Here is a 17,328-nt window from a genome sequence, read left to right on the forward strand (position 1 = left end):
TCACATCTATACCCCATATTTTATATACATTCCCACTCCCTAAAGCCAGACTCTTTTTACTGTATGTAATGTTAACAGAACAGCAGCTTCTACTAAATGCCTTTATACAGCTGTGCAAGTACAAGACCTGACTGTACGCACACAGGAAAAAAAGCATTAACCACAAGTAAAAAACCCAACAATGTCACAATTAATGCTAACAATGAGCTCTCCATTATTTTCTTGAGATAAAGTATTTTTAAAAGTGTAAAATTTGTGTTTCATGTGTAAAAAAGATATGAAAACACAAAAGGAAAATGGGCAGGGTTGTTTTACATGTTTTAAATAGATTATTTTCCTATTAAAATCTATTACTATTGTACCATTTAAAAATTCAAAACACCAGAAAAAAAAATACTAGCCTCAGGTTCCTGATGGCACTCCATTTACCTGTGTTTTTCTTCCCTATTAGTGGGCTTGATTCCACTGAGAGGTCAATGAGATTACTCATCTGAATAAAGTTATGCATGTGTTTAAGTGTTTCGAGGACTGAACCCAGAGTATTAATCTCAGGTGTGAAATACAGTGTTTTTAAAGCCATCAAAGTCCAGTCTCTCACTAGAATTTTTACAAGAAAGTCTTCTGAACACATCCCTGAAGTTTTCAAAATAATAAAGGAAAGGAAGTTTACTTTACCCCTGATCCCTTTGGCATTGCAGTCTCATCAATCAACAGGCAAAGAATGTTGCAGGCAACTAAGAGAACTGAGATGGACTATAAAGAAGGAGAGACATTCTGTCAATTCTGAAGGTTAACATTTAAACAATGTTTAATGTTATGTAATTTGGTGAAGATAAAACATCAATATATTTGTGAAGAAAATTTGTGGAGGGAAACAAACAGATTTCATATATTTTAACATACATGTTACTAAAAACTATTAAAATTAGCCCCCAAGTAACTGAGAAGCCTCTACATACTGGAAAAAAAAAAGATAGTGAAATTCTTACCGTCTCAATGAGCAGCAGTATCATAACAGCTGGGTACACTAAATTCCTCTCCCACGCAGAAGCTTTTTTTCTCCGCTCTTTTCAAGGGGAAAAAAGGAAACTTAGTACCATAATTTGCATAGTCTTAAGATGGTCATTTTTACAGATTCATGTTCTAATTGTACGTAACCTTCTAAAACAACTGCAGCCAAAAGGGCTGGGTACCAATCGGTTGACAGAACATTTATATTAGAGTGTAGCACAGAGCGGTACAAAACCAGGATGTCAAAACCATCATGAAGCCTCATTAAAGGAAGCCAATGGAGCTCCCGTTAAGTTGGGCTTTATTTTTATCCATGTCTAATGCTCACAGTTACACATCAACGTAAGCTGTCAAATTGTACGGGTGTTTCTCTAGCATGGCGCAGTTTTGCAAATTTTTATTTTGTACGGCACACCCTGTCGCATACTTGGAAACTTACATTCCCTCACACCCTTTTGGATAGCTCTATGCTCCAACAGGATTCTGTAAGGGTGGTGTTACAGTAAATGCTGGGATATTACAAGGAGCATAAGTTGTGTATGTAGATTTTCATAGGACCCGAAAATAAAAAGGTATAACAGTAAGGCCCTACTTGAATCGTGGGATGATCTTCAAATAATTGCAGCTGAATTGCGGACAAGACATGGAAAAATCGCAGAAAAGTAATAACAGACCTTTATTAATAGCGGTATTTTGGAAAAACCAGAGTAGACCTATTTGTTTAAGAAAAATTTGCTGGAATGATATAAACATTCAAATATTAGGTTAAGCCTGCTAATTTTTTTTGATAACCAGACATTTTGCTGTAACGTTATTACATTCATTTTTAAAAAAACATGGCTGGTACAATATAAAATTTAGAAGACTTAAAGTCTTAATGAATTGCTGTAGAAATCAAGTCCAGTCACTTAGCCTTTTACATGGATTGATTGTTAGTGCAGCACTAATCACATACTCAAAATGTATGCAAAATTGTGGACTGTGCAAATCAGCTAATTAAAATCAAAGTTGCAGTGGAAGCCTAATATTGCGGGATCAGCAATTTCTGCAATATAGCGAATGAAGTAGGGCCTTATATTACAGTCATTTATACTGAATAGTCCTCCTACTCTTGCCATTTTAGGTTAGTCAGCATATAGACCTATGATTAATTTAAAAATTAGATAATGGACATCACCATTTAGGCTAAAAATTAACATTTACTTACCACTCAGGTATCTAGTGTGGTATTTTAAGTGCAGTATTTCCCTACACTTAAAATAGTAATAACTGCAGTCTTGGATGCTATGCGGTAACTTGGAAAACGTCAATTTTAAGTAGCAAACATTGCATATAAAAGGGTGACACCCCTGACAAGTAAAGAAATGAAACAGCAGCAGAATGTTTTAAAAATGAAGAGTTTTATTATTTTTGTTAAAAGTCTCACTTAAATCACTCATTTAAAAAAAAAATCTAGGGGAAAGTAGTGTCTCACTCCTCCCAAATGATCAAAAGCATGCAAATGATGTATTAGATGCTATGGTGTTTGAACTGTATCTGTTTTAGGAGTGATATTTTAATACATCTTTCTACAGAAATATAAAAAGCAAAAGCAAAAATTCCCATTGCACATTTTCCAATTTATTTTGTGCCATGATGATGTGTTGTCTTATCTATCTGTAGAAACTCAAATGAGTACAAACATAGGCTTAGGATCACAACTCATTTCAAGCAACTGCAAATAATTTTGCTATGCAGACATTAAAAAATTTCATCTGATACCCTAAAGAAGGCTTCTTATTAAATTGCCAACTACAGGAAGCTATACAAAATAAATGCTACATTACCTAATTTTGTTTTCATGCTCTTCACATTTGCAAGTTCCTGTCTCAGCTCCACTATATTGAACTCCATAGTAGAAGACATACCTGTTCAAAGGCAAAGACATGAGGATTTTATTTTCTCAGACTACTAATATTCCCACAAGAGAAACTATTAAAACACTGTTTATATTTCATTTACAAGCAGTGATCTTACAATAACAATACTCATCCTTTGGTTCTAGAATTGCAAGCGGCTCTTTGGGAGATGGAAAATAGCTTCCATAAAACATAGGTTTGATTGGAAGTCCTCTTGTTTTGTTGAGCAAAAGGTGTCTTTCACACCAGAGGCACCACAGAACGATCTGCTGGGAACCCTTCCTATATCGCTAAGCAGCCATAGAGGCAATGACAGAGAAAAGTAGATGGTGTTGAATGGTGTTGCAGAGAGCCAAAAATTATGCTACACTGGCCTGACGGACGGCAAGACTGCATCGTGCTGTTGTCTCAATACATTGTGACATACCGTTATTCAAACACTGCAATACAATCTCTGGTGGCCCTTCAATATATTCAGGGACTTTCTACAACTATGTTTGAAGATGAAGGGGATCTCTGCCTGTAAGACTGACCATAGTTATTTTAAAGAATAACTATTTCAAAAGGATAGAATGGTTTCCTTGCCTTTGCGTTCAAGGAACACTGGCAACAGAGAACAATGATTTTATGAACCATCAACAAACTGCAGCTTCACATACAGCCTCTTACAAAACCGAACTGTGATTTCAGTGGAGTTCCTCATATTTGCATACGGAAGACACTTAAGTATCATGCTAGTCTTCTCTTTGCAATGCCTTTTTAGCCTCACAATATTTTAACCAAATATGTCAAAAGTAAAAAATAAAATAAAAAAGTACTAGCAGGTCCTGTTGTGACCATCCATAGTTGATTCCCTTCAAAAGTATTCTGTATAAAAAAAAAGTTTATATAATTTTAGCAATCTGCCTTCCTTTGCTCAAGTTCATGCCCACTTGCTGGCTCTGCAGGTTTGACAGCATAAAAGGGGCCTTACATTAGAGCTATTTATGCAGTATATCATGACTTGTCTATGGATTGTATCTTGTATTTGTACTCCTTGATCCGCGTTTTATGAAAAGTAGCCCTTCAAAAAAAATTGTTTTTAAAAGTACAGTAGTAGTTTTGTCATTCATCTCTCTCTCTCAGTTTTAATACCATACTTGTCACTACAGTTTTTCAACCTTTATACCTTGAACATTAAATTAGCAATTAGAGCAAAAGTTTGGATATTTCAATACCCGTAAGTCAAAAACACACACTGAAACCATTCTATCCTTGATGGCAAACTGAAACAAGGACAGTCTGCAGAAATCAGGAAATATGGTTCCTAGTGTGTCTAAGGGCTGGGGCACAGGTGGGGGAGGAGAGGGCGGGGAGTAAGCTACCACTAGACTCATTCCCCCCATCCACTACCTGGCTCATCCCATGATCCTGTCTCCTCTGGAAGGTGGAGTAGGAAGCAGATCATTATACTCCCCAAGACCTCTATGCACAAAACCTGGTCACACATGCCACACCATATATATGGCTCTTGCTATAGAAAGTGTCTTGTCTATTCCATCCAGAATTTGGTATGTCTTTATGAGCCACTCCTCATTCCTTTTGAAAAGGAGAACGTTTCCTAACCTAACACTAATAAAGAGTCCCAATAGAAATCATGATTCTCTGTGTGGTATTGTTTGTTTCTTATAGAAACAAAGGTTTGACTCAAGTTGCTTAAAGTGATGCTGGACTGTAGTTGTGGTGGCACAGGTGATCTGCATGAGTACTTTGCTGAAGCACCCTTAATGGCAATCAGAACTATACACAACATTCCAAATGCAACCCTCAGTAGTTTTATACATACTATTCAGGTTCTTATACCATGCCCATCACTGTAGTATCTCATGCCCTATGAGGACACAATTTCAAAACACACTGGCATTTTTTATTACAGAATATTGATATGGCTTAATTTCAATATGGTTAAACATTTATCCCAAATATGTATTTCAATCATAATTTTCTTCTGGAAAAAGTTTAACTTCTGCTTTAAATTAACATGCTTAAGTTTTGTATCGACCGCTATATAAAGAAATTTCAATTTAAAAACATTGTCTTCCTTAGCAAGAAGCCCAATTCTATCCTTGCGTACGCATAAACTCCCACTGACATCACTGAGAGTTACATGGGTGTATCTGGAAGTCACACTGACCCCCTAAAAAGCCTAGTAATAAGGGCTGAACAATAAATAAGTCCTGTAAAAGGTATTTAGTACAAATCTGTCTTCTCTTTATTCTAGATTTCCTGAATTATGTGAATTATAAGAATCTAATTTCTCATGTTTCCAATCGACTTTCTTAAAATAAATCTAAGTTTTTAAATTTATAATAACCTTTAGTTTTGTAAGCTTTTATTTTGCTGTATGCTCTTGACGGGTTAGTTTGAGAGGTCTAAAACTTTGCCTTATTCTCTTGCAAGGTACCAGACTTATGGAATGACTTCTATTCAGTCAACAAGTACTTTTAGTGTGAAATCCTGGCTCCAATGAAGTCAACAGCAAAATTCTGACTTTAAGGCTGAAATCCAGGCCCCATTAATTTTTTGTACAAAAGTTAAAATTAGCACTTGATACTTATCTTTCTTTGCAACGTACTTGGAGATCATTGGAAAAAACCTCTATTCAAAAGATATGTATTTTTATTTTTTAATACAGAATTTTAAGGCTTAAACACAACTTCCAGTGACTTCAATGGGAGTCTTTCCAACAATGTCCATGCTAGCTGCATTAGGCCCTTAATATTTACCCTGATAGAGAATAGGAGTCATTCATATGACACAGCTCTTGTAATTCTTCCTTAAAAGTGAAGGCAAGTAACTGGTTATTCTACAAAAGAATCATATTTTACAAAGGCAACAGTAAGGCAAAGTTTTAGATCAGTCAAAATACTATTTGATGAGGATGCAGCTAAATACTTAAAAGTCTACAACATATTAATTTATTTCAAACATGCACAAAGTTCAATGTCAGCATTGTCTAGCCAATAAATCAAATTGGTAGACAAAACTTGTTTGGACTAGTTATGAAAAATTAGAAGGGATTCTCCAAGAAAACCACAAAGCAGCTCATTTAAGGTCAATTTAACAGTATTATTCTGTTTTTCTTCCAGCCCCGACATAAGATTTCAGTACCTCAAAGGAAACTGTAAGAGTATCTATTTGCATTCCCCCTAGGTGATTGGCAGTTCAACACCAATTAGTTCAAAATTACACTGTTACTAGCGTGCAATAAAAACACCACCTTTCATCTTTCTTACATAGGTAAGGATACCTTCAGAGCCAATAACTTTGATCACGTAAGTATTTTTGATCCTGCTCCACCCGTCTCTTTGGATTCGGGAAAACTAATAGCTAAAGGCAACTTTTTTTTCTCTTTTAATATAAAAAAAAAAGTCCCAGCTTTATTCTTCTTCTGTAGAAGTGATGTGGGTACTGAAACATTATATGCTGGAAACAGAAACACTTTCCCAGTATCTCTTCAATAACTAAAAATGTTAGGGTAGATATCAGAATTGTCAAACTTTTTTTTTCTTATGACTTCTGGCTGTTCATTAATGAGATATATAATTTACTTGTAAGAAGGTATAAAGGAATTAATATTCATAATTAAAATTGTGTAATGCTATAATTAGATATTTAAAAAATATGGAAGGATTTATGAAAAATTCAGTCTACTGAAACTCAGTCCCAAACACTTCAATTCGTAGCACTTATGGAGTATATATTGCAGAACACTTTTATTGCTTCACTGATTAACTAACTAGAATGCTTACTTAAATTAAATCCATTAATTGGGAAAGCAGGCTTAATATTACCACCCATAAGGCTGCTGAGGAGCTGCTGTGTCATAGTTACTGCAAATCTCCATTATAATGCATTCATCTCAGGTATTTGTTATTGCAACAAAAGCAAATTCACTCAGGCAGTCTCAGTGGTATACCTGCAAGTCACAAATTTTGATTTCCAATGTCCAAGAGTCAAATTTTACAATGCTACAACTAGCATAGCAGCTTACCATATACACCACTTTTACAAAAGAAAAATCATGTGGTAAAGGTGAGTTACTAAACAAAACACAAGTTTTGAAACAGACCTAGAAGAATTTCTCTGCAATCTCGTCTTGGAACCAAAAGTACAGATGCTTTAAAGGATTGTAATTAGTATAGCGGAAGTTGTTTAAAATGAAAATAATTCTAACTTTTTGTTCAAAAACTAAAAAGATATTTTGTTTTATTAATTGCTGTATTATAAGATCCAATTCCCCAACACTAAAAACCTTGTAAAAAAAAACCCTTTTAAAAAGAGACTCTTGTTCTACTATTTGTACGTATTAAGATACCTTGGGGGGAGGGATTTGTTGTCAGTGGTTTGACCATTGGCCTACTAAACCCAGGGTTCTGAGTTCAATCCTTGAGGGGGCCACTTAGGGATCTGGGGCGAAATCAGTACTTGGTCCTGTTAGTGAAGGCAGGGGGCTGGACTCAATGACCTTTCAGGATCACTTCCAGTTCTGAGATAGGTGGCAAAAACAAAGCTTCCACAATCTCTAGCTCTTGCCACACAAATTAGGTTTCTATTTAAACTGTACTTTAATAATTACTGGCAAAAAATTGCTTGCTTTATATAAAAATCTCTCCACCCAAACCCTATTTCCATGCTCACACTTGAGCTACTGTTCAGTGAAATTAATCAATTTTCATTGGTACTTCCATCATCATATTCTTTCTACTATATTAATGTAATATTTCAAAACTATATTTAGTGCAATTAATTCCCCCACAATCTTAAAGATAATTGGTGTCCAATATGTCAGTTTTGATCCTATTTATACACAGTAAAAACTCAGTGTCACTGGCTTATAATATTATCACTTGTACAGTGGTGGAAAATACTCATTCCATTCAATTAATGAACTTTTTGCTCACTGATCACTTCACTTGTGGCTATAAGGTGTTTTTTCTTATCTCTACTGAAAGGGCATTACTACTTGACTTTTCCCCAAAATATCAATACAAGCTCCTATAAATATAATTTTCCTTACAACTATTTATCAGTTATAATGCAGTTTTTATTGTGAATTTTTATTACATCACTGAGCTGTCTTTTTTGAAGCCTGTGTATGTGTTATCTGATTGGCACCAAAAATATGCTTGGCACTGGACACTATGCAAAATAAAGACAGTATCTACTCTAGAAAGCTTACAGTGCAAAAGATGGGAATGATTTAGAGGTGGTTTGTTTTTAAATTATAAACTTCTTCTGGGCCTCACAAATAACCTCTAATCGACACCGAATTGAGTTGTATTAATTTTCCCTTACTTTTTATTGTGAATGTTTCTGTAATATTTAAATTATACTTGAAGAGAGTAAGCAACTACGAACAGAGACTAGACCTGCTTCTGTACCTGTATAACATCTACTATGTATGGGACACTGCTGGGAACAGATAATACTAACAAATAATCATTTATAATATAGTTTCACAGCCTTGTGAGCAGGAGAAAACCAGCATCCAAAATATAATTTTTAGCCTTCCTATTATATTCTCTTGGTGAATGGTTGATGTTATGCTAAGCAAACTGTAATGAATACTTGAACAACTAAAAGGCCATTTCTCCATAAAGTTTCTGTACACACCATAAACATTGTCATGACAACATAAAATATTCAGCAACAAATATTTTACAGTTACTAGCGAACATCAAACACCAAGAACAATTATAATTACCCCATCATAGCTTCAAAGAGATTCACTGAACACACCTTTGTGTGTTATGGGTCTAAAAAGCTCATCTATGCAGCAGCTGCTGTAAACACTATATGCAGTATACTCTCAACCTGCCTCAAACTCCTATGCAGGCATATGGGTGTTACAATGTGATCAGAAGGCCAGTAATCTCAGCTATTTTGGACCAGGATGGGGAGTGAATTCCAAAATTCCATAAAAGGAGAAGAGTTCAGAAACAGAGTATCCCCATAATTCAGTCTATGAATTGCCCTTCAGAACTGAGGGCATGTCCACACTATCCTCCTTCTCTCGGTGGCGCGCTTCCTTATCAACAGTGCTTCCGATGACTGAAGAGGGGCAGTGGGGGTGGGGGTCAGAGACTGGGCTCTCAGCTCCCTGCTGGGAGCCTGGCTGTCCCCAGGATTTTGGCTCCTGCTCCCTCCTGGGAGCTCAGCAGCCGCCCTCAGCTCCCCAGGCTGCAAGCCCGGCTGGCCGGGCAGCCTCCCAGGCTCTTGACTCTCCGCTGAGAGCCCAGCTGCACCCAGCGGAGAACTCCATGCCCAGAAACCGGGCAGCTTCCAGGCTCCCAGTGGGGAGCGTAGAGCCAAAATCCCAGGTGAGGGGGAGCAGTCCTGCCCCTGGTGGGGAGATCCTGCGGGGCGTCGGTAGTTGGGAGTCTCAGTGTAACCAGGCTCCCAGTGGGGAACAGGGAGCCCTGAGTCTGGACAGCACCCAGGCTCCCTGCAGGGAGCAGGAAGCCAGGACCCTGAGGGGCAGCAAGACTCCCCCTGTGGAGCAGGGAGCCCAGGCGACCTGAGCAGCAGCCTGACTCAGAGCATGGAGCCTGGACAGCAACCTGCCTGGGAGCTGGTACCAGGCTTTCTTGTCAATTTCACTTGACAAGAACGGCAGCCAACAGCCAATATAAGAAACCCGCAGTGTCTACATGGACACTACATCACCCTAACTACACCAACATAAGCCCTATGCCTCTTGTGTTGGTAGAGTTATTATGTCAGTGTAGTAGGGCACTTACATTGATGGGAGCAAGGTTGTACTGTCTACTTTGTGTTGACCTAACTCTGTAGCATAGATCAGTCTGAGTGAGCAAAGATGAGGAGAAATTGGCCCTAACGATAACCATCATTGGTTTGATGTAACCGGAACTTTGACATCCCTTTCTCAAGTTCCTAATCCATAAAAAATGACAAAATTGTTAAGTCATGATATATCACAAATCTTGTAATTTTAGAGGGAGGAGCTGGGCGGGAGGTTAAATTTTTCATGCCAGAAAAAGTTCAGGAATTTTATGATGTTTGGCTTCACTAAAAATGGCTATGATTTCCCACTATTCTTAAGACTGAAGCAACAGGTCGCAGGTAGTAATGAAGGTCACTATTTCCCTACAATCTTTGCAGGTGGAAGTGAGGCTGCCTCTAGTAAAGATGGCTACCAACCCCCACAGTTCCTGAAGGAACTGAATCCAAGCTATCCTCTGTTGACTAATACACGCTGGCTAGCATACATATATATTATGTTGACAATACTACCCACAATATTTATTCCAAGTATTTAAATATGCATATTATTAAACATTAATATAGCAGTTATCTAGTCCAAGTTGGCTTGTATCTTTATTACAGTCCTGTTTACTTCAGCTAATGCAAGGTGATATGGAATACTTAGCGTAAGTGAACTTTGGTTTAAATATATAAGAACAATTTCAACATAATGATATATAATTGTTTCCTCATAGCAAGAGAAAAGGCATTACCCTCACAAATCTATCCATCCTGGCACAGGCCTCGAAGGTGTCTTCATGCTTCTTAGTATGTGGAATTCATAGGTTTTCGAACAAAAGATAAAGGGAACACCATGGTACCAGAAACAAACAAGGTAAAAAGTTGACTCATTGAATCCAGTTTCAGGTGAGGTATATAGTACCTTTTACTGGTAAACATGTGTAAGCAGGGTCTGAATGAGCTCTCCCCTGACATCTAGCGATGAGCTGACGAAGGGGACTTCAGGATCCGACCTAGTTTGCATGGTGTGTTTGGCTGGTGTTGGATCAAACTTTGCTGTTGGGACAGAGGTACTAAAGGATTGTTATTCTTGTGTGAACCAAGGGCAGCTGAACTGTGCTTGGCATACCCTGATTGAGGGACTAAAGTGCTCCACTTAGGAAGGAACAATCAGTTTCACACACACAGAATGGGAAGAGACTTTCTAGGAAGGAGTACGGCGGAAAGGGATCCAAGGGTTATAGTGGACCACAAGCTAAATATGAGTCAACAGTGTGATGCTGTTGCAAAAAAAGTCAACATAATTCTGGGATGCATTAACCTGTGTTTTGTGAGCAAGACACGAGAAGAAGTCATTCTTCCGCTTTACTCTGCACTGGCTAGGCCTCAACTGGAGTACTGTGTCCAGTTCTGGGCACTGCATTTCAAGAAAGATGTGGAGAAATTGGAGAGGGTCCAGAGAAAAGCAACAAGAATGATTAAAGGTCTAGAAAACATGACCTATGAAGGAAGGCTGAAAGAATTGGGTTTGTTTAGTTTGGAAAAGAGAAGACAGAGGGGATATGATAGCAGTTTTCAGGTATCTAAAAGGGTGTCGTAAGGAGGAGGGAGAAAACTTGTTCATCTTAACCTCTAAGGATAGAACTAGAAGCAATGGGCTTAAAGTGAAGCAAGGGAGGTTTAGGTTGGACATTAGGAAAAAGTTCCTAACCGTCGGGGTGGTTAAACACTGGAATAAATTGCCTAGGGAGGTTGTGGAATCTCCATCTCTGGAGATATTTAAGAGTAGGTTAGATAAATGTCTATCAGGGATGGTCTAGACAGTATTTGGTCCTGCCGTGAGGGTGGGGGACTGGACTCGATGACCTCTCAAGGTCCCTTCCAGCCCTAAAATCTATGAATCTATGGGAAAAAAAAACCCTAAACTGCACGTGGTTGGCAGGGGTCATGGGTGCCAAAGCCCAGCGGAGTTAACAGAGGGTGGAGACAGGTACTTGTACCTGGTGATGTGGGCCCCACCTAAGGGTCCTAGACACCAGTTTACCATTTCTCTCTCCACTGTGTAATAACAGAGAGGATTAAGACTCAGCTGAGAGTCTTGTTGCACACCAATAGAGCTGAAATCACAGATAACCTGGCCTAAGCATTAGGCTTGCTTTGGGACAGTGTCTCTGATGCAAGAGACTGCCCAGTCTGCACTAGCAGTGAGGCTTCCCCATTAACAGCTGAAATCACAGAGTTGAAATCACAAATCTGAAATCACTTGAAAGCTGTGTTAAGTGTCAAGACGTTCCAGAATGGCAGAGGGGTTGGACAGCAAACTTATAGCAGAGAGTGAGAGATGAGCTCACGGAGATGCACCTCAGAACTCTGGATTGTCCCTGACCAAGAACGACGACTGTGAGTGTGGTGTGGTGGAGGGAGAAAGAAGGGGCATGTTAAAAGAACTTTTAGTTGCTGGCCTTAATAACCTGAAGCAAAAGGATATTGCCCAACCTACTCTGGGGTGGGTCTTTTGCTTATGGCTTTAGGTTTATGAATCCTGCTTGTGGCGTTTTCCCAAATTAATGCTGTGTTACTTCCCTCTTTTTATTAAAAGTTTCTTTTCTACACTTGGACTCAGTGCTTGGAAAAGGGGAAGTGTTGCGTCAGAGGCGCTCAGAGCGTGGTGTGTAATTGTCCCAGGTTAATGAGTGGGGGCTCGAGCCAGTTTTGTGTTGTATCATTGAAAAGGAACCCATAGATATTGACCCTGGCCCTTGTTGCTGCCGACTACAATTGGCAGAAGGGTCGCACAGGTAAGGTATAAAAAAATGGCTTTAAGAACATAACTTTGGGGAGCACATCTTCTGTGTAAGGTGAATGCAATATCACTACACAGGACTGCTCTTTGGAGACTGGTGTCGTATAGAACCTTTTTCCTGAACCATATTAATAAACCAGATAGACATTGATTATTTGGTCTTGAGCATATTGTATAACAAACCAAAGTGTGGTCAAGCAATCCATTATACAATTTATCAACACCTTGGTGAAGATGGTAGCACTGCATGTCCCAAACAGAAAACAACAAGGGGACAAGGGAATATAGAGTGAAGACTGAAGGTAAGAATGCAGGGAAATAGTGCAAAAGAATGTCAGTGAGGGCAAAAAACTAAAGGGAAAGGGAGGAAAAATCCAGTAGAGTTTGCAGGAAGGAGTTGACAATAGGTTGGCAGGAGAGGAAGATAATAAAGCCTCCCCTGAGTGATTAGAGTGAGACACCACCAGGCTGAGTGCAGGACCTATATATAAAGGCTTTTTTCACTCTTAAAATGGTCACACAAGTTGGGGATGTATAGTTTCTTCATTGGGTTAAAAACAGAACAATTAAAAAGGTAAACCAAAACACAACTTTAAAAAAAAATCATAATTTTTAATAGACTCAAATTTTTGTGAAATCTTAGTGTTTGCAACATCATTATACACATGTACTTCACCAATAACTGTTTATGAAGTGCTCTGAGATCACATGAAAGACACAGCAGAAGAGCAAAGTTACACTAAATGCAAGAACTACTTAATTTCTGAACCTACTGTAATGGATTACTTTAAAATTCTCTGTTGGGAGCCTCTGGATTGTGGAAAGCTGCTCTGACATGTAAAATTTAAGCTAATAATTTGTTAAAAATAAATCAAGGATCACCAAGAGATCACTCATCTCCTAAGTTGACAAAATGCAAAAATCCTTCCTCTTTACAGTACCCGGTGTCTTATTAGTAACTGGATTCCTCTCCAAATTAGACTAAGAATTTACTTATAGCAATTTAGAAATATGTTTCATTGTAGTGGCAAAACAACTGACTTGTTGCCAATTAGTCTGAGCCTTCACATCACAGACAGACTTCCTGAACATGATCAGAAAACCACCAATAACAGATATAAAATAAAACAGGGAGGATCCTCATGGTCCTATGCAAGTAGGGGCATGGAATAGTTGAAACGAGTGAAAGCCTACAGCTTCTAGGACAAGGTAAGAGAACCTACTCATTTTATGGTGAAATGAATGCTCAAGACCAGGAAGTGCTGTTTTTCTCTGGTTTAAATATTATATTATTACACAACACATGTACCGTTTAGTCTCCTCTGGATTGCTTCTTCCTCTAAGGTGATGATGTATATCTGTTCATCCAGGTCTTCAAGGATCTGAAATTAGAAATGCAAATGCTAATTGATATACACATTCATTTACATGTGATATCTTGCTTGCCTGAATTTATGAATCTACTTTTTGGATTAAAACCTACTTTTTAAGAAAATATAAACATTACTGGTACAAGAAGGCTGCATAAAATATTATCACATTGTCTATGATTAAAGATACTCAGAACTCCAATTATAATCACATGGTTAACTTTCCCATAAGCTTTCCTTCTGGTCTGAAACTTTGTTTAGTCTCAGTGCAAAGGAATTTGGGGGAAGGAGGGTTGGGGGAGTTTAAGCTAAATTCAGTCATTTAAATTACACACCCAAAAAAATTTAAATCATTTTGTGCACAAAAAATCAAAAATGGCCAACAACTTATCAAACTTCACATTTGACTAGACTACAATAAGGAAGAATTGAAGAGTTTTTAAAAACAATTACTGTAAAGTTTACATGACAAAACAGTTTTCACAGAGTCTGACATTTCAAGTGGCAAAATTGCCAGCAAAGTTGTGAAAAAACATGCAATTATAGTCACGTTGTTAGGTTTTGTGTATCCACACAGCACTTGAGCTTAAAAAACGTAATAGGTGTAGAAATGCTTAATGCTCTCCAATGTCACAGGTAGGGTTTTAACAGTCATTTCATTTCCAAAAATACTGGGCAATGAAATTGAAAAAAATTAATGCTCTCACACTGTCATCTCCATGCCTTCTTTCATGCAGCACTCAGTATACAAAGTATAAGCTTCCCTGAATTCACACATAAGGCCACTCCCATGTCCACACATAAGTCCCTCTTACAGACTCATTTCTGCCATGCTGCCTATAGTGAACTAAGTTCCCTAGTACCATAGGCACAGACTTCTGCTCGCACCGGTGGGTGCTTGACCCCCCTCTGCCCCAAGCCCCGCCCCCTCCTGCCCCCATTCCAACCCCTTCCCCAAAGTCCCTGTCCCAACTCCGCCCCCTCCCTACTCTGGCCCCGCCTCTTCCCCGCCTCCTCCCCTGCGCATGCCACCTTCCTGCTCCTCCCCCCTCTCTCCTGGAGCTTGCTATGCCGCCAAACAGCTGTTTGGCAGCAGCAAACGCTGGGAGGTAGGCGGAGAAGCGGGGACGCAGCACGCTCAGGAGAGGAGGCGGAGTGGAAGTGAGGTGGGGTGGGGAGGGGAGCTTGGCTGCCAGTGGGTGCAGAGCACCCACTAATTTTTCCCCATGGGTGCTCCAGCCCCAGAGCACCCATGGAGTCAGCGCCTCTGCCTAGTACATAAGTTCCCTATTGCTTTTCCCTCTCCCAACCTCTCTCATTTGTTCTTCGACTGTGAGTACTTCACAGCAGGGACCAGGCCTTTTTAAGTGTTTGGAAAGTATCTAACACAAAGTGGGCATTACCACAAATAAAAAATATCAATTATTAGGAGTATTTAATTCAACCCTAGTGCATAAAATATATTAAGCTGGTCAGTTCAGTTGGAAAAAACAAATACCACCATAGAAAAGTTTTATGAAGAGCACAGATATCGTGCTATGAAATCAAGACATTCTATTTCTTACCTATTCAATATTTCTATACTAATTATGAAAACTTGGCGGAATTAGCCATCAAAGTTACTATTCATGTTATATGATTGCATACATTCAGTGATTCTAGAATAAGTAAATACATATGGTTTACAGAATCAGGCATTATAAATTAAAATAGTCATTTAAAAACAAAAACATGCAAAATATTCTACAATCAATCCCAACAGGAGCAACTCAGGCCCTAAATGCTTAATTTTAAGCATGTTAGTAGTCACCGGATTACTAAAGTTAAGCACATGTATAAATCTTTGCTAGACTGGGGCCACATTGTATAAAACATGGGGCATTGGTTTTAAAGTGCAGATACCAGAAAATTTTGTAATCCAGTAGCACAATCAATTACCATTGTTTAATATGTGCAAGCAATTTATTTTGCCAAAAGAAATTTGTCTGAATATGGCTATGTTACTATACCTTCTATTTTAAAATATTGTCAAAAGTGTAGAAATATATTATACTTACTGTTGGTTTCACCAGCAACTGACCCATCACTGTAAACATTCGTGAAAGCCCCACCGGCGTGCATACTGCAGAGGAAAAGATATAAATAACCTCGATTAGTAAATGTACAGCAATTATATCCATATTTTGAACATACTCTTACATATAACTGAATACTGTTCTTTTTCAGCTACATTTTGATCAGACCTCTGTACTCCACCATCACACTAGAAATATCACAGATATTACAGAATATTGAAAAATCCTCTGGGCCTGGTTCTGAGATTACAAACTGGTGATCCAAAACTTTTTACCACCATGAAGTAGAATGTCAAAGATCCCTTCATTTGTTTAAGCTGGCTACTCTTTACATATCTGCTGCCATATACTTTGAATAAATGGTTAACTGCGGCTTTACACAAATACATGAATGTAGATTTGATTCCTATCTTATTAAGCTGATGATAGCTTCAGTAAATTTCTCACAAATGTTTAAAATCGCCTCTCATTTAATACACTACTAATGAAGACATTACCACCAAAAAGCCTTTTAAACTAACAAGTTAGGTGGTTCTCAAGAATGGTGTTTGTACACATTTTGGTAGGTATGACCATTAGCTACCAGTTGTAACAGATCTCCAGTGTTGAAAGGTCATGAAGAACACCTTTGCCTTCAAACAGTGTATAACACGTGAGTATGTGGGAGATGGTGGAGGTGAGGATTTGGAAAGTGGGAGAGGTGAAGACGTTCATTATTAGAAAAGGCATTCTTGTTTAACAAGATGGTATAGAAGAATGAAATGGATTGTTCCTTTCCTTTTACTCTATTTTTATTAAACAGTATTTCAGTATGAACATTAAGAGTTATGTAAAAAATTTCAGCTATGCCTAAAATCAGACAGCTAAATCCAAAGTTCTTCAGGTCTGATGAAGTGAGAATTGCTGGCCCTGTCCTTTGTAGTGAGCCAATTACTGAATTCCCACAATGGCTGTACACTTCTCATCTAGAATTCAGACAAAACTCATGACAGTCAAAAGGAGAAGACCACTCTCTCTTTCTTAGTAACTGCAGGGAAACATGGTTCAAATGATAAGGGAACTGCTGTGGGCTCTCACTGGGATCTGTAGCTTTACATCACCATTCCCCTCCAATGGGGGAGAGAGTCAGACTTTAAGTGGCCCTGGCTGATCAGAGGTAGTGACTGGATGTACAACAGTCAAATGATCCACCAGCAAGACTGGCCAGGACCCAGGTCCAGGTCACCATGGCGAGTGGGTCAGGGATTTTCCTTTCTGCTATATAAGGAGACATTTCAGTGCAACAGGAGGGAGAACTGTCTAATGACTATAGCATGAGACTGAGTTCTGGATCAATTCCTGTCCCTGACTTGTGCAATGTCGGGTTTTCCCCCCACACTTTGTAAAAATGTGGACACCTTGTA

At 38.6% G+C, this 17,328-nt stretch overlaps 1 protein-coding gene across 2 annotated transcripts in view; it reads right to left on the bottom strand.

Moving 5' to 3' along the window:
* The window catches only part of LMBR1 (limb development membrane protein 1), a 140,156-nt gene that overhangs the window by 17,286 nt on the left and 105,542 nt on the right, over positions 1 to 17,328 (bottom strand). For both annotated transcript variants that reach the window (XM_039527172.1, XM_039527173.1), the window contains 5 exons: positions 15,908 to 15,972; positions 13,790 to 13,862; positions 2,838 to 2,918; positions 990 to 1,066; positions 676 to 753 (listed from right to left, as the gene is read on the bottom strand). In XM_039527172.1, the coding sequence (XP_039383106.1) occupies positions 676 to 753; positions 990 to 1,066; positions 2,838 to 2,918; positions 13,790 to 13,862; positions 15,908 to 15,972 (374 nt within the window). The remainder of the gene's footprint in view (positions 1 to 675; positions 754 to 989; positions 1,067 to 2,837; positions 2,919 to 13,789; positions 13,863 to 15,907; positions 15,973 to 17,328) is intronic.

Source organism: Mauremys reevesii, linkage group 2, assembly GCF_016161935.1.
Source record: "Mauremys reevesii isolate NIE-2019 linkage group 2, ASM1616193v1, whole genome shotgun sequence".
Lineage (NCBI taxonomy): Eukaryota > Metazoa > Chordata > Testudines > Geoemydidae > Mauremys > Mauremys reevesii.